Source organism: Danaus plexippus, chromosome 6 (genome assembly GCF_018135715.1).
Source record: "Danaus plexippus chromosome 6, MEX_DaPlex, whole genome shotgun sequence".
NCBI classification, from domain to species: Eukaryota; Metazoa; Arthropoda; class Insecta; order Lepidoptera; family Nymphalidae; genus Danaus; species Danaus plexippus.
The window spans coordinates 3337735-3357155 of NC_083540.1; the positions used below are offsets into that span (position 1 = coordinate 3337735).

General features: G+C 30.9%; 1 protein-coding gene across 10 annotated transcripts in view; it reads right to left on the bottom strand.

Annotated features, from left to right (window-relative positions):
* Positions 1-19421, bottom strand: part of LOC116778831 (low-density lipoprotein receptor) — a 116145-nt gene that overhangs the window by 25134 nt on the left and 71590 nt on the right. Inside the window, exons 1-2 of one of the 10 annotated variants that reach the window (XM_061529740.1) lie at positions 5177-5271; positions 796-993 (exon numbers count right to left, since the gene is read on the bottom strand). The exons of 5 other annotated variants lie outside the window; for them this stretch is intronic. In XM_061529740.1, the coding sequence (XP_061385724.1) occupies positions 796-913 (118 nt within the window). In that variant the 5' untranslated portion in view covers positions 914-993; positions 5177-5271. Of the gene's footprint in view, positions 1-795; positions 994-5148; positions 5273-19421 lie in introns of those variants that run through there. 4 more of the 10 variants (XM_032672881.2, XM_061529738.1, XM_061529737.1 and 1 more) reach the window with 4 other exon arrangements.

Consider the following 19421-nt stretch of genomic DNA (forward strand, 5'->3'; position numbering starts at 1 on the left):
ATTGAAACCAAAACAATGTTTTGAATATACTTTAACATTTCTCGCATTGCTATTATTGACGTTCGCCTTTTTAAATATTATTTTTTATATGTTTCATTGAAAAGTGATTGGTATATAGAAATCAATTACATTTTCTATCAAAAGCAAATTACTTGTTAATTCATACAGTGGTCATTATCACTATCAGATAGCAAAAGGATACAAATCTATTAAACTAAAGTCAAATGTATTCATTTTAACTCACAAAAAATATATGAATTATATTTGGATACTCAATACATGAAAAGGTAATAATGTTTCCAGATAGAATGTCATGTCATGACATCAATAAATACATTACAAAAATCCGTAATGCATGGAAAATTCTGTTCGAGACTAAGTAATGATATTGATGTTTTAAACATGTATTACTTATATTTGCTCTCTATTAGGTGAGAAGATTTTATTACAAAATTTATAAATTTGAAAATAAATTATTTGTAAATTAAATGACTTTTAAAATAGACCATTGTTGGATGACCTACTAATTTGTTACTTGGATTACTCATTATAAGTCATTTTTATGTGACCATTTTTTACTTTGTTTAAATTTGAAATATGGAATGTATGGAATTATGAACACTAATGACTTGCAACGCTGGAATTATATTTTCCAAAAAAACAATATCCCTTCGATCTTGTCTGGTGATTCTTATAAATTTTATGTTCTTTAAATACAATCGATACCTTTTAAACAATAAAATTTTAAAATGTTTAACGTGATAAAAGCTGTTAAAAGACTTAAAAAATACTAACCGGATGATGCATAGTCGTATGTCCTTGTATATGGGTCGTATTCGTCGTCATAAAGAGTCGCATCGATCCTCATTAGGAGGCTGCAGGATGTCAGCCAAAACAACCACCACACGGCCATTTTTATTCGCACACAATTTTTAACACTTGAAAGGTCCACTTACTCATTAGCTTTAATATTATTAACTAATTTTATTGTGGCTAAAAGAAATGACAAGTTACAAACGTATTGAGATTATTTATGACGCAACCAATTTGTATTAAGTATGCAATTGGCAGCATCAATAAAATATAGGAAAAAATATCCCAATTGCGTAATAGGAAAAAGCAGCCGCACTAACGTTGACCCAGTACTATTAACGTACGTATTAATGACCCTCTATATCCATGAACCGACGAGATAGGTACCCTAGTTTTATATTTGTGTCACACTGAGAACCCGCATATCATTCGCACTCCTGGCGCACAAATATTTAACATATCATTACGTTATTAATGTATATATTATGTAAATAAGGCGCGGGAGACAATCAAACAGAGATTATCGTCCGACAACGATGTTGTAAACGAAATGTTTTCTCGTATTCAGTTCAATTATGAATCAGGAACACCCTGAATTAAAGCAAGTACCGATGTGGGATTATCCCTTGCCCCTTATCCGACGTAGATTTGTAAATATGTATGTGTATCAAAATTATAATATGGTACCATAATCTCTTAATTATTCAAGGATATAAAATTTTTGATAATGGAGTCGTAAATGTAATGGATAGATTCACACGTAAAGAAAATTTACGTCTATTTAAAAGCAAAGAACAAACATTAAAATACACCACCTCACGTTTCCTGCTCCCTAATTTTGAATTAAATGCCGAATAGAAACTTTTGAGAGTTAAGCTGAAAAACTTGTTTCACGAAGTAAGTCTTTTCCTGGACATAAAAGTTCGAAGTTTTCTATAAAGACCGATGATATTAATAAGATGCCTTCAATATTATACGTTAATTGTAAAGGTATTAAGAAATAAATTAAATTTAAAAATTAATTATCACAAAAGAGTAATTCTCATTCTCAATATAATAAATAGTATGACGAAATTCAAGAAAATAACCAATAAGAAATATTTTACGAACACTTTTTCCCTATCAAATTTATGAAACAAATACACAACGAAAATAAAATGAAAAGTTAATGAATGTTAATACGAAAAAAAATCGAAACAAAATCTTATTAAATAAGAATAACGAAGTGTTGAACATTTTGATGAGTGTACCAATTGTATAAATTTTAAATCAATATCTTCAGAAATTATTCGTTCGATAACAAAAAAATAAATAAGATTTGAAAAAATTGTTTAATCTGAAATGAAGTTTGTAGCTAAATTTATACGTCGTCTATAATAAGAACAACTTGCCTTAGACCCACGAAAGGCTAGAACAGATTATTAAATTAGTTTGCTTTGTTAGAAACCGTTATATTTTGTACTTGTGAATAGAATAATTAATATCCTACGTCAAATTCACACCCATCACTCTTTACTCGACCACGCCTAATTTGGTGTAAATTTCCAATTGAATTAAACCAAGATTGTAATTTGAAATCAAGAAATTGAAAGAAAGATTTATTTCTGTTAAACTAAATTAGAATATTTTAAGAACCAACATTTGAAATAATACGTATAGAAAGTATTTCTGTTCCATTTATTATCAAATATAGGGTTTTCCATTAAGGGCGCTTGATCGTGCAGAACTTCCATCGTAGCGTGTGCTGTGTGGCACGTAGCGCCGTCCTGTTGAAACCACATGTTGTCCAGATCCATATTCTCGATTTCAGGCCAAAAGAAGTTGGTTATCATCGACCGGTATCGCTCACCATTGACGGTGACGGCCACACCATTATCGTTTTCGAAAAAATACGGACCAATCACGCCTCCGGCCCAAAATCCGCACCAAACAGTCATTTTCTGCGGGTGCATTGCCACTTGGTGAACCTCGTGTGGATTGGTCTCGTCCCAAATACGGCAATTTTGCTTGTTGACATAGCCATTCATCCAAAAATGCGCCTCGTCGCTGAAGATGATTTTTTTGCCAAAATCGGCGTCAACTTCCAACTGCTCTAATGCCCAGTCAGCGAACACACGGCGCTGTCTATGGTCATTAACCTTGAGCTCTTGGGTCAGCTGGATCTTGTACGGGTGCAGGCTCAAGTCACAACGCAAAATTCGCCAAGTTGTCGTCTGCGAAAGGCCGAGTTCCTGTGCGCGACGCGGAATTGACTGCCGCGGGTTTTCGAGGACACTGTCGCGCACAGCGGCGATATTCTCGGCAGATCTCGCGTTACGTTGACGCACGGGAACCGGCTGATTGTTAACTGACCCGGTTGACTCGAATTTGTCCACCAATCGACGGATAGTCGACTCGGCAGGACGATCATCGCGACCGTAAAACGGGCGAAGTGCGCGGAACGTTGCTCGAACTGAAGACCCATTTTCATAAAACAATTTTATGATTTGCACGTGCTGCTCGACACTGTAACCTACCATGGTGGTTTGGGAGGACGGAATGAATATAACACACTGCATTTGACAGCTGTCACTCAAACAACATGGCCGCAATCAGCTGTCAAAGTTCAAGCGTCCCTATTGGAAAACCCCTTATATAACTACAGTTTCTACATTTGGACATACTTTAACAATAATAAGAAGAATTTTGTTATCATTCTTAAAATCATTTATAAAACATGAATTAGAAAAAAAAAAATAACGACACAAAATATTTAAAAGGTAAATTAATTCAGTTTATACTTACATACGTAATATATGTATTTTGCAATATGAGTGATAGTTATGAAGACTGAGCTAAATTAGTTTCTCTAATCAAATTTCTTTCTAATATACTTTGAAGTCGCTACAATTATGTTGTATGATTCAATCATATTTCTAAAAGAACCTTTTTTGTTGTCACGATTTCTTACAGAAGATAACCGTTTGTTTGTATTAAATTTATTTCATAAATATATATTACCTTAAACAAGAAATCACGTTTGTAATAGTATCCAAGTCGTAATAACAAATTAGTAGTGAGGGTGATTACGCAGTGTTTCAAGTTAATAATTCAACATCAAACCTTTCATTACGATTGCATTATGTACATTTAAAGCTAGTCTAAGCTACATTGTAGGCTTCCTGTGAAATAACATCAGTGTGTATGATTAAGAAAGTTGTTGATCTTGTTTAAAACCTGACAGGTATATTTCGTTGAAATGCTTTCCCTTCTTATATATTTATGAGCATATTCTGATGATAGATCGGTGGGTATACTCAGGGGTAACAAACGATATTATAATTTTTCCATTATCTAATTCTGATCCTATATATTAAATTTCTTCGTTATATAACATTTCGAAATTAAGTGCAGAATCGTTTTACACACTAATGAATCGATGCATCAATTCCAACACCCCCATATAGTGGACTATTTTCGTAAATTTACGGTTCCGATGTGATACGATTGTAAACTGGTTCCATTTTAACTTTTTCTAAATGTTAGGACCATATTGGTAATTAATGTTTTGGATTTATAGCACACAGGCTGAAGCTATTACGAAGAGATATACCAGACATAGAAACTAGCTTAAGTGTCCGGATCGAAAGCGCGACTTAGGTTTTTATGTTTAAAGCTGCATGCCTTCCAAGTGGAGTAGAACAAGTCGGTTTACGTCTTACTACATTTACGGTTTGATACTTTGCCTACATTACTTAAATGAATTAAATTTTCAGTTTTTTTTTTTGGTAGTCTCACTACTATATTGGGGCGGACTTAAATGTATATGCATTCGTAATTTGGAAAGCAATGTTGTATTTCCTTTATTAGTAGCTTTATTTTATAAACTAAAAAAATATTGTGTGTATACGTCAAAGTAAATTTAATTAATGTAACGTCTCAAAGTATAAGCCTGGATTAGTGAGCGAAAGAAAGATAAACTGCCTGACGCGTGAAAAATTGCAGATGGTGTCCGATTGGAAGCTGGCTTGATGGTGAAAAATGATCATTGGATGACATTTTACAAATAGAGTCGATCGATTAAATATTTAACTTAAGATGGACAGATGGAGGTGTCTACGTGATATAAGAGTTTACTCAAGGAACATAGAACAATGAAAAATAGGTGGAGAATAAAAAGAAATTAAATACTTCCAAAAAATAAAACGAGCAGTTTTAAAAAGAAATTATTAATTTGGAGAAAAAATACTCTCACTAAGTCCTTCTTTCATTTTAAATTAAAAAACTGAAAATATAATTTAGGAAAATATGTAAATATATATTTTTTATTACTAAAATAATTAAATATAAAATCACCAAATCACTTCAATTAGCCACAACAAACCTTCACCGTTTGAAAATAAAACACGCTGCGTAATTTAGTAAATACGGTACGCGTAAATTATTGAATAATCGGGATAGCGAACGGCGCGATCGGTTGCGCCGAGAGCCAGGACGCGAATGCGGGGGCGATCCACTTCTACCCAGTACCCAGTTTTCCTTCACCCTCCCCCGCCATCCCTCCCGGTACGTCTGATAACCTGCTACTTCCTGGAAGTCACTAAACACCCATGAATGTCACCCACCAACGTGACGTGATATAGAAAACGTGATTTTTATTGAAAAAGGGGTTGGGTGAAGCATAGCTCGCTTTGTGTGAAAATCGATGCTTTATCGCTTACTTATTATGTGTTACGAAATCGACCCGTTTGCCGTCGGTGCTCTAGGGACACTGTTAAAAAGTCGATAGCGCTCTGCAAGATCTTTAATTCTCACACGTTATGTAGATAACTTAGCACTTTTTACATTCACATTATTCGTTTCATACACATATGTTGTATTTAAAATATTGTTAAAATGGTATTTCTATTTATATTACAAATTATATATAAAAATTATCAGAACTTAAAATCGCGTAGAATATTTCTATTATATATCGTTAATATTTTACGTAATTAACGTTCGTGTAGTTTAAATTTATGAAAATGTAAATTATACACTTCATCTATAAACCTCATAGCGATGTTTCATTCATGTTTATTATGAATCCATTGCGGCTATAATTTAATATAATATTATTTCAACTGGCAAGCGTAACGAATGAATATTGGAACATAAAAATCGGTATTAAGGATAATTTTGCACCAGGAAGAGTTTTTAATACAGACGGAATTCTCGAGCGTCGTAACTTGAAAGTTGGCGTATTTTGTTATGCGCGGGCGCATTGCGTCAGATATCAGGGGGGGCCCAGATAGTTACCGATTGCACTGTAACTCTCTTATTGATTATATTTAGCGTTCTAATATAAATTGTATACTATTATAATTTGAAGACAGATGTTTAAGGTTAAGGGTTATTATCTGTAATTCAAAATATATTTTTTGATATAGGAGTTATTTAAGTGTATTCTCTTAAGTTTCCAGACAGGTCAACGGTCGGAGCAAAAGTAAAGACGTCTGGAGGGAATATCGCATAGGTAAGACTTGTTATTGTGAAATGAAATAAAAAGTGTTTGATACGAAGTTTAATTTCGACATTAAAGAGAATATTTATTTACTCTTAATACAAACCTATCTAAAAAGAAATTTAAAGCGAAATCATTATTTAAAATCAGTCAGTCCAACACGTAATACTGGATTCTTATCGACGCCGTCTCAAAATTGCATCAGAAACATAATTACCATTGCAGGAACTGGTCTCTTGCACGCAGTATACCTGGCTTTTGTTATAAAAACACTTAAATAACTGTTTTGAGCTTCCATTTATAGCGAAAACAAATTCTACGCAAGTTTAATGCATGTTGATAATTGTATGTTAAAAAAGGGAATAATCCTTCCATAATATTGTAGAATACTAAAGTAGCTATGAAAATATAAAATTTACAAACGTGAGATTGGGATACATAAAAGTTGCAAAATGAAACCTAATACTACGTACTATGTTTTGTAAATATCATAAATATTTGACAAATGATACTGATAATAATGATTATGTGAGAAAATGTTAAACAAGAAAGAAGCATTTCAAAAATTTGCGTATACCATTCATAATAAAAGTATATTTATGAATGGTATACGTTGATACTGTCAGTTTAGAGTTTGATATAAACTAGTACTAAAAATACAGGTAGACAGACGGCACTAATGAAGCTGAGTGTAATGTATCACTCGCTTGGGACGTAACACAGAGTGATCTCTCTTGATAAACAATCTCTATGTAATTCATAATTAATCAAAATCTCAGCAGTGAACATCTTTGTAATCCTAACGTAATTTGTGCGCGTAACATTCCCTTTAATGCTCTGTTTACACTTGAAACTCAATTGGAAGTGAATTAGGTCGCTTATAACACTTATTTAAACTCTTAAGAACATCCGAATCAATATCAAAATATTCAATAAGAAATAGGAAGTTCCACATTTCAGTATAAAGAAGTATCTTATTAGATTTCAAGATGTTATCATTTAATTTATTGTTATTTTTACAGATTTTATCAACAATGAATATTTAGTTTTCTTATTTATGTGAAAATAGCTAAAAAAATAAGTTAAATACGAGATATTAACAGGAGGCCTAATTCAAAGATGTCAACCGCATACATTAAATGTCATTGTCGGTAGCATTGAGGTGCGGCACGTCGACACATGAGTGACGCCTTCTCCCTCGTTTATTTGTAAGGTAGATACAGAATCTGATGCGACGCAAATATAATCTTCAAATCAAGACCTGTGTCTATGCAGTGTGACAACTCGGGGGAGCTTTGTGACTTATAACCTATTCTGTGATACGACTGTTTACGTAAACGTTGTATGTTTATGCTCATTAATATTATTGCAATATATTAATCTTAGCGTAGCAAAACAAATCTAAAAGTATTAAATACACGAAATAAGAACTATTTTTTTTTGGACAGTAGTAAGATCTTACGAGCAGTCTTAATTAGGTGTAACCAAGCTTCTATAAACAACTAATACTTTAACAAAATCTCGTAAGATTTCCTGAATTAATCTTTTATTTTGCGCTTCATCGAGTTTCACTTTCTACTGCTAGGAGTATGCCAACAAATTCTAGGTATACTACTTGTAGGTGCTTATTTCTTGGAAAGTATAGATAAATTATAAACTCAGAGAAATACCTTCCTGTTACGGAAACTTAAATATTGAAGACTACAGCTTTTATTCCTCGTAATAAAGTTTGAAACTCCTTGATGTCACATTTATTAAAAAAAATATATATGAAAAAAAGTTTGTACACATATTTTGTTATGATAAACAGTACAAATGTTATAATTTTTAATCATTATGATTACACTTAATTACACACGAACAATTCAGTTCCTTGCTAATGTTTTACACGCCACAGATCTATTAACTGCCACGGCACAAGATCAAATAGCCGAACATTTAAGTCTGAATATTTACTAAGCTTTTTGTGTTATCAGATCCCTTTTTTATAACCTACAGATCAAGAACTGCCACAGCACACAATCAAACAGCCGAACATCTAAGTCTAAATAATTAATGCGCTAATTGCGATGTCGATAACTCCGGATACGACCCAGTTTCTCTGTATGTGGGCTACGATAGCACTTATGCACCACTAACAAGTTAACATATAAACTACTATCCAAATTCCAAGAACTGATTTATATGATTATGATTAATTCAACTATAAATTTCTATATTTAAATAGTTTTTTAAAAGCTTATACTTAATATTATTTTTGTTTTATAAAAAACTTGTGATTATGTCCAAATTGTTTTTAATAGAATTTTTTAAGAAACAAATCTGAGGTGTCTATGAATTTAGTCTGTTTTTCTTTTCTGTTATATAACCTACGCTAAAAGTTTCTTAAAAATATATTGAGTAAATTATGAGTAAGAAAAAAATATGTATATATATACCTGCAATTTCTAGATAATTAATTATTAATATATTCGAATTATTATTAGTAATAATATAAATAATTATTTAATACTTTTTTATATGAATAAATTATTCCCGGGTTCGATCCTCAACGGAGTGAATGAATGAATGTATGGTCACTAGTCGTATTTATCAATAGCTGTGCGCCTAAGGAAAACTTTGTGACAACACCAGCATCATATAATATTAGTATTTATAAGATTACATGTGTGAGTAGATAGGTGTGGCATTTTTTATTTAAATTGTGCATTTACTTATGTGTCTTAAGTATACCTTATAAATTAAACTTGGCTCCTTCACCTAAAAGTTACTTCTGTTCCTTTAAAACGCAACCCAATAATTTCAAGAAGAACGTTATAAATTAAAACCGTTTTCACATACCTTGGAACATTTAAAGTTTCCCGACAAGTTTGTTTAAAGGTGACGTCTTATTCATCGTGCGATGTTTCTTAAAACTAAAACCTCGAGACATTAAATGAAAAGTGATGTGGTGTTAATGAAGACGGAACGCCGCTATAAGAATTACATTTAGACGAATTGCGACCATTATTCGTCAAGGAAGTAAGTTGGATCGAAAATGAAAACGAGTAAGATATACTCGTGTAGGAACGAAATGGTTGTTTGCTGACTTGATGCGGGCCCGAAGTTGACACGCGTCATGAAAAAAATATCGGAAAAGTTTATGTGAGAGCTCCTTAATCTGCTCGACAATTTGATGAAAGACATTTATGTGCAAAGGATCGCGGCGTTTCATTATTTTTATCGTTTAAGAACATCGTAGTAAAGACGTAATATTTGTTACTATTTGTGTCAGATCTCTCGATGTCGCAGATACATGTTTGTAAATATTGCATGACTGACCGAATTTCCTGCGTGCGATAATGTTATCTAGTGTTCCATAGGTCACTGCGACATGTCACACTATTTCCGACGGATATTTAAAAGAAATAGTCAACCACGGTTACAGACAGATCATTTTAGGAAATTTCATACAATGTTAACGAAAATTCACGAGATAAAGTATGAAACCTTTAACTCCCCATCCTAGTGCTCGCGGGGGAGATATAAATTAATTTCTACGGAAGACCATTTAGTGAAAAAAATTATAGAAGCTAATTAAACAAGACGTCCTTCTTCATTACATAGACTCGGACGCCTTTTTTACTTCTAATGAATTTATATTTGTTCTCATGCTTCCATCTCCTTCATTATAAAACGAATTCACGGACAAAAGGAGTGCCAGCGTTCCTGTTTCTATATTTATTATTTAATAATGAACTTTTACAGCGTCGCCTGTATAGCAATCTATAAAGCTTTCTATTATAATGTAGCCAACAGTAGTACAGGCATCTTTGAAATTAAAAACAGTCATTTACTCATTTTAATTAAAATAAGTAATCATAAAAAAGTATTTGTCTTTAAGAAGCACAAAGTAATTTTTAATAAAAATATATAAATAATAAGGTGAACTAAAGCTGACTTCTTTATTTTTATTGGGCATTTAATTGATGATATCGTTATAAGATATAATCAAAATAATTAATAAACAGATTTATTTGTGTATCATGTTTTGTTTAATCTGTGATTTATTATTGTTTATTAAATAAAAATAAAAGTTTTTTTTTTAATAATATGTATTCTTTATGAGTTATTGCGGCCAATAAAACTATTAATATCATTATCATAACAATAAGAGGAAGTAAAGATGAATATACACCATAAATATTATATTATTATATACATATGATTAATTTTTTATCACGTAGCTATAACCGAGTTTAAACGAGTCCGTTAACTTAGGACTTAAGAGAACAAGTTTAATGACACAAGAAAAATATAAATATTCGTCCCGACGTTTCAATTTAATTGACAGGCAGTTTGTTATGATAAGGTATTTAATATAACTTATTACCGCTCACCCGTCATGGGCTTATTATTATGTAATGAGTATATATCGAAAAGTTTAAAATATAAAAAATATTTAGTTTTTATACAAAATCATAAAACACTGTGATACGGCCAACAAAATAAAATGTTTTTATTTGCGTTTTAACACACAGAAAAATGGTTTTTCTATTAGAAAAATAACATATTTCGAAGCACAAAAACAAATTGATTGTATAAGAGCATTCTACGGCTCGCTGTATGCGAATGTGTAATAACTGTTTGGTTTCGACAAATTCATATTCAGGCTGAAAGTTAAAAGCCTATTTTGCGATTTGTCACTTTTTTTTTGACGTTTTGTAGTGTATTCATAAAATATTTTTGGTATTCTTAATGACTTGTTTAAATAACACAGTTAGTATATAGAAATACAAGGTACCAACAATGCCTAAATTCAAAACTTTTTCAAGATATTTGCTGTCAAAATGATGTATTTAGTTGAATACGTGTTACACTTAAACTTATGACAGTTTATTATTTTATAATCTTATCCACAATATATTTTACTGACCTCGCTTAAGATTTAGTTTGTGCCGTTCGATAGTATCTACCCTAATTAAAATACATTATTTCAAGAGATAAAAAAAATCACACACATTCACTGATAATTTGAACAGTCGGTTAACTTTAAATATTTATCTCATATTTTCTTATTTAAAACCTAAAACCATTTTTTTTATTCCAGAAATTACGGTTTCTGTCATTACCAATTATATATTTTCTCTAGAATTATTTAGAGAATATCAAAATGCATACCACATTCTTGACAACTTTAATAGTTTGCGTTTAGGTAAGTAGAAATCTTTTATTAATTAGAGCACTTATAATCTCTATATAAATAATTAAAACGGATCTACCGTTTACCTTTATAGATTTAAACTAAATAGGTCCATTAAAATTTTATCTATTCAGCATATATTTTAAAGTTTAATATTTTATTTATTTTATATTAAAATGTTTTCCAAATGTCCCTCGTATAAATTAGGCTTTCACGCAATTTAGTTGGAGCGGTACTTGTGATCTTTTTGTAAGATGACTTCAAACGGAGTTGCCGATAAAATTGACTGCTACAAAAGCCCAAATTCCTAAGAGTAAAGAACAAAAGAGGATACGGATACTCTGTAAGGTTATGATCCATCTTAAACCTTATTTTATTAAAATTGAACGGAAAAGCCTGAAGCGCTGCCATAAACCAGCTTAGAAAATTTTATATCATGTGGTCTGAAACGTCGAATGTTAAACTTTATTAAGCAGGAATCAAGCTTTATGTATGGAAATTAACAATAACTTTACACGTTAAAGTTATGAGAGAGAATGTGTATTTACTTCTTAAAGAGAATACGTTGGCGGAGAAAATTTATAAGAACTTGTTCGTAATTAAAAAGACAGGATCGTTGGAAGTTTCCAACTTGGTAAATATATGGTAAAATGTTATGAGTAATATATATATACATATATACATTGCATCATGGTAAACGGTATTGAAATGATATTTTTTAATATCAAGACCGTAATATAAAAAAACTTACAGAATTCTAATATATTACTATCACAGATAATTAAAATAATAGTTGATGCATACTTCTAACAAAACAATAAAAAAAAATACTTAAGATTGTTAAGATCCATAAAATAATTTATTGCTTTGTACCAGTTATAAAAGAGACATTCACTTTTTTTCCATCTCATATGTAATTAATTTGTTTCCTCTTAAGAGCAGACTTTATAATTAATAGGGGCTATCATCTATCATGTGTATAAATAATGTACAAAGATAACAAAGGAGTTTCATTAGCGTGGATGGCAGCCGGAATAAATAACAAATAAATATATAGCTTGGGATTACAAGTAATAGCCTCAACTCATAACACTTTAGGGTAGTTGATGGACTTTGACAGTGTTGTTTACTGTTACACATGCTTTTTACGTATATTAAATAGAAGAGACTATGAATTACTTATTGTGGAAAAATCTCACAGTTAATTATATTGAAAATGTTTGAACGAGTAAGGTTGTTTGATGTCTTATGTAACCGATCTTCCACTGGACGGTGGCAGAATTTTCGATATAAATTGAAAAAAATATAATTATTAAATCGATTAAAACTTTCACTGCACTATTTCAGAACCACATTTCAAACGAAAAGTAAATTTACTATCCATGTTTCATTATAATTCAAAGATAATTGTGGCAATCCTCGTGTGTCTGGGCTTGTTTATCACAAGTGTCTATTGACCTTTTGTCTGAAAAGTTCAGATTTCTCTGCCTTTTAGAATTATTTAAATATCTCATATATGAGATTATTTTTACATGTTAAATTTATCAGTATTATGTATATATTATTAATTAATTCGATAAATATAGAAAACGGTGAGTGCATTTTTTGCACTTTAGGTAACATGGTTATGTACTAATAATGTTGTAATTCAATTATATACGACACTTTACATATTATAAACGCACTTAAATTTACCTATATGTATTAATATTACAACATTTGGAAAGTATGGCTATAAAACAGATCATTCTTCTACAGAAACTTAAAAGCATTTAAATTTATAAACTATTGATTCTCAATACCTTTTTCTTTATCTTATTGAACATATATATGACATTTATCTAAATAATGAAAGGTTTAAATCATCTGACGTAAAATTTATTTTAGGGGACAAAAAATTGTATTAGCGTAAATGGACTTAGGATATAATAATCATATTAGATAGACAACATACTCAAAACATATTTTACAATAAAAGTTTATTAAAAAATGTGAAAGAACCTTTTGCATCTTAGACATAAAAGAAAGTAATTAGTTTGTTGGTCTTTAAGGCTTCTAAGAAAGGGGTGCTTGAGGAGCTCCCACGGTCGCGGTTTCATTAACAATAAATATTTTATTCATATTTTTTTTTTTATTCATAAAACCACATCACACTTCACAGTGGAAAATAGACTTTTACATACTTCGGAGTATCTATCTATTGTTTTAAAAGAGAAACCTACGTTATCGTTATATTGTTTTCAGGATATAATAACCAAGACGAACAAAGAATGTTGTGAACAAGGCAGATCATAAGCTTTATATGGCTTCATATTTTTGTCCATATAGGCGACTTAAATAATGTGAGCAGTAAACTCAAATCGAACCTAGTAACTAATAAACACAATATAGTATTACGTGCTCGGATATTGTAAAAGAATTCGACAGGGATTTAACAATACAGCAAAACTTATATGATTTCATTCTACGTAAACACTCTTGTGAACAGATAAAGCATACAAAAGATGTATGTTATGTGAATATAAATTCTAAATTATGTAATAAAAACCCTCTACGGCATCGCGGTAAAATGAGACCTTAAACAGGCCCAATTTTACAGCAAAAGCTAATCTTACTGAAGCAGCTCCACTTTCATTAGCATTTGTGTAATTTTATCAGTAGATCTTGGTGCGAGGGCGTCGTGTCCCGGGTTACTTTCGCCTCATTTGTCCCAAATTTTGTTCCAAAACGAACTCGGATTTTGATATTTTATGAGGGTATAGTAAAATTACAATTTTTGTTATAAATAATATTTCCATGTAAAAAAATTTACACGAATATATATTACAAAACTATACAGGTTCCTGAAATGTATATAACTCTATGGTACAGTAAGTGATGATGGCGGTAAGGCTTCTACAAATGAAGCGAAGCTCCTACGTGTGAAAAATAGTTTTGTTACAGTTTTTTCATAAAACTCTAGAGCTTATTTAATTCGTCGTATGTGGTATTGGCATTAGTTCCATTTATAGCTCTTTTAATAAATTTCATCCCACATCCCAACTCTAAGCGAAATATACAAACTCTATAACTACATAATTTCATAACTACTATAATAAATTGCCTGCGACCAAGGCTTTGTGTAATTTATTTTTAATTGGCATCCAAAAAGTTCGTGTAATATTTCAAATAACTTACTTGTTTTGTGAATATTGCCACTAAAGTGGACTATTATTAAATGAGGAAAGGATTTCAGTTAGTATTATTAACGAATTTGTTTACTTAATTTATAACAAGTTGTTTATTTTACCAACTGTGGCTTTGGAACAATAAATCTAAGTACTTTGCCTTTTGTGAAACTGTAATTAGACCTTGTTTTATAAAGAACTGGAAACAAGAGAAAGCAAATCAAGTCATTAGTACAAGTCTTTGTTTATCATTTTTTAATTTGTCATTAGTATTAAAATCATCCTCATATGAAATTTTCTTTCTGAGGAAGTAAATTTTACGAAAAAAAAATATTAATGTGAAATGATAAATCGGACTATAGCTTTAACAAAAAAAGGGATATCAGTGACTGATGTGACTTTATACATAAAAATTGCCCATTATTCTTTCGCATTGCCGGTCTGATAACACAGATAGCTTTATATTTATTTACATACATGTATGATAATGCATTGATCACAAGGAAATTTCAGTACTTCACGTCGAAGGCGGTGGCTTTACTTATACCCATTCCCCGTGAAAAATATGTCACAACAAATTTGTGGCTTTTCCCATCTCGCTTGCGTTATATCGCTTTTTAAGATATTCTTATAAAACGTGCGTACCGCAAAGGAATACTATGGAGTTTTCTTCCATATTATTTATACTAAATATAAATAATATGGAAGAAAACAGCGTTCGATTACTCTAGTTCAAGGACATGCAGGGGTCTTTGTGACAGTTGTTTAATAAGTTAGAGGAACGTGGAGAGCGCCGTCACAATGCAACACGTATTAAAGTTACGGGTTGTTCATAGAAGTTATATGAAGTAGACTTTAGGCGAACCCCTGACGGGCAGTTTCGAAAGCCACATTGAATAGTCATTCTATCGCAATTTGGCCCCAAAAGTGCCCGAGGGTCTTGTATGGAACCTTCGATAAAGCTTTCAAAGTAAAATGTGTCAAGTGAGGACGATGGTCTTTTATTATTATATTATATACATAATAATACCTCTGCATAGTTTGTTTCTTTCTTCATTATATTAATTAAATTAACGTTTAAACTCCGTGTTAGGTCAAAAATAAAATCAAATAATTCTATGGTGTCACGGGAGCAGCGTGTTAGATTAACTCCAAACATATTCCCTCTTAGGATTCGATGTCTGACAACTGTAGTGGGATTATGTTTCTTCCTAACAACTTGCTATATCTATATTCTGCTTGATTCAGAATTCCTTGAAATTCTTAGCACCACGTCAAAGGTGGGATTTATATTTATCGAGGAGCTAACACTTTAAGTACAATGGAAGTTTTCTTAGAGGATTCTTTTATTTTTTTTAAATAATAAAGTTTCCATTTCAATCATGCATATCGTTACAGATTACAGATATCTGACAAAACACTTCTTTTGCAAGTGGACCATCGGTTTCTTTGTCCTCTTAAGTTAATAATTATATATTTACATCGAGCCGAGGTTATGGCATTTGGAGTACGACATCAAATCCAGTAAAAGTACAAAAAAAAAACAAAGATAGAACAGCAATGTTACCAAATATACAAAGTTTTAAAAAATAACGGTCAGAACGAAATAGTAATTTTCACTTATAGACCCATAATTGTTTGATATACAGCCATCAGAAATCTTTTATGATGATATTGTATGTTTTTAGCCTTTAAGTAAAAGTAAAACTAAGAAGCAAAAGGGCGAATAGTCAAAATAAATAATAGATCTTCATAGAGTCCCAATTTTATTTAAATATCTTTTTTTAGCTTTTTGGGCTTCACTAAATTCTTTTTGGCATAAACTATTTTTACCTTCAATAGACTTACGAGATATCTAGGAAATCAAACAACAAAACAATGTGTAACGCTGTTGAAATTGGAAGCGAATTGGGGCTTGTTTACCAGCGGGTCGTCTGATTGGTTCGTCCACTTTACTCTCAAGAAACCTTCAGTAGCCACTAACGAGTTCCTATGTTCAACGTTCTTTTATTACCAATTCAATCGGCCGTTGTTTGTCGAGCTTGTCGCTTTCACATCAACTTCAATAAATTTAAATTTTCCTTTTATGTTCGAGTTTTCATACAATTATACTATGAGTTCAACATTGTTATTATTCATCTAATAGAAAAAATTGGTATTAGTTTGGTATATACGACAAAATTGTAGTTTTGCATGACAGCAATTTTGACTGTTAAAATTAACTTTCGAACATTTTGTAATAAATAAAATTCATATCCTCTAAACGGTGATTATCTAGACGTAGAATCTGACGTACAGCGCTTTGGTCACCAGTTTAAAGCGAGATAAGAAGATTTCTTACTTATTGTAAGTCTGGAGACTGTTTCCCAGCTGCGACTCTATTGTCTGCAGTTGGTCGTCAGTTTACACGATAAACCTCGGTCTTAGAAATAAATAGCGCACAACCTTGCACGGACCATTTGAGAAATTTATTGTGCGCACTTAACCGCAAATAAATTGGCCAATGCCATGTGAACTACTCTGTAACTGGTCATTTCTCTCAGAGTTCAACTATTCTGTCGTTTCACCTTAATTTCTTTTATTATACTACTATCAGATATAAATCGAAATATATCAATCCTTACCGTTATAGATTTCAGTTACCAGTTAAAACTTTTGTAGCGCTGACGTCATGCTAATTTATAACAGTAATATGAATTGTTTTTTAATGTTCTTATATAATATTTATGTACATCTATACTTGGAGAAGCCTGCTACTGTTTCAAAAAGTAACTCGATTTATATAAAAAAAAATGTATGTTTCAGCGATGCAATTGATAAAATGTCAAAGTGATGCAGATGTAATCATATTCAAAATAGTACGGGGAATTATATTGTAATAATGACATATAAATACGTATATACACATGTGCACTTTATTTAAGGTTTCATAAAATGTTGAGAAATACATTTCTGTTCATACAACCTCATCACTGGTTTTCTGCGATTTAATAATAAATTCTTCATACTTAGATGCTTCTTCGAGTCGCTGAATATTTTAAATTTCCGAGGACTACATTTATTTGAGTTTTTTTTTTGTATAATATTTTAATAAAACATATGCACACTTCATACAAAAGAATAAATATCACTTGAATATATTAATGGAAAGATTTTTAAAATAAAAAAACGAAAAAGAAACTAAAAAAAATGATCACAAATTCACGTGAGATTTATATTTATACTTTTAAATGAAATGTGTATGTGTGTTATTAAAGTTATGACTGAAAAATTCAGTTTCAACTGAAAGTTAAGTGTCGTGGAGTGAGATTAAAAAATAGGAGTATTACGAAAGCCTATTGTTCTGTGAACTTTGTTTTGAACAAAAATGCGCGGTCAATCTGAGTCCTACCCTCGGGAAATGAAGTCCATTCGGAAAATGCAAATTACTTTTGTAGATGCGAAAATAAGAGCCGACATAAAAAAAAAAATATTTTAAATCAAGAAACTAATTACACATTGCCAGACTGAATATAAAATATGCATTCAATGACCCCTCCTTGATACATTTTATGATATGAAATAAAAATATAACAAGTTTTACAAAGTCAATAAAAATCAAAATACCATAAAGATCGTACATCTATAATGAAATTATTTGTATAATATTTCCATTCATATAATATTCCGATGATGATGATAATTTCAAAGTAAATTAAATATTATCTGAATTATTGCGAGGGGATCTCAATGGGAAACCCTTTTTTGGAGACAAATGTTAAAAGTTCGATACTCACACAACAGAGGCATTCGACAGAATTGATTATAAACTTTTCTCGGGGTACGAGTTCTTTCAAAGCAAATGTATGTATTCAATAACATTTAACAAATAACTTCAAATAAAAGTATATTTATATAGTATAGATACAAATAAATTACTCCTCAGACATATAAAATTCTTACTAACAATATATGAATATTGATGTATGTTAAGTACTTTAATAAGTACTGATGTGGATCCTTTTCATATTGAGAAAAGAACTGTTTATAAATAATACAGAATAACTCGCTACGTTTACATATTAACTTGTTTATTGAATAACAGTTAATATAACTTATTGAATATTTTGCATACATTGTTATAGCTTTAAAATAAATATATACATTTTGCTTTGAAATAATAAAGAAGATTAATTCTTCAAACCATTTTTAGATTAAAGAAGTAAAAATATCAATCAAATCAAAAGAAATATTTATGTATAAAAAAGCGTAAATATATGTGTTCAGAATGCCTTTGCATGTTTCTTAGAATTAAAGACAGGTGTATTTTGACAAGTTATCCGTAAAACAAAGAAAAGAACTTAAATTGTAACTTAGAGTGTCAGTTACGCTCGAAAGGAGGGCAACTACAATGATTTGAACACATCATAACGAATTACTACCACATTATTGCATACATCCACAAACTTTCCTTTGTTTTAAAAATTATACTAAAGGCAGCGGTTTTGTTTTTGCAGCCCCGTTTTACGTAACGCTTGCGTATACCCTTTTTTGTAAGATTTAAAAAGTTAATTGTATAGTTTGTTTGAAAAATTTATCAAAAAAATATAGAAGTAAAATAATCTCGATTATCTAACATAGTATTGAGGGTATAGCCAACGCACAAAGATAGTAGACAGAGGAAGAAGCCTTTGGCATACGAATGAAGTACAGACGTGACATGTAGCGCGGCTACAATACATTGGACTAGTTCATGTACAAACAATTACAAAAGAAAAGAATATATGTATATACCATA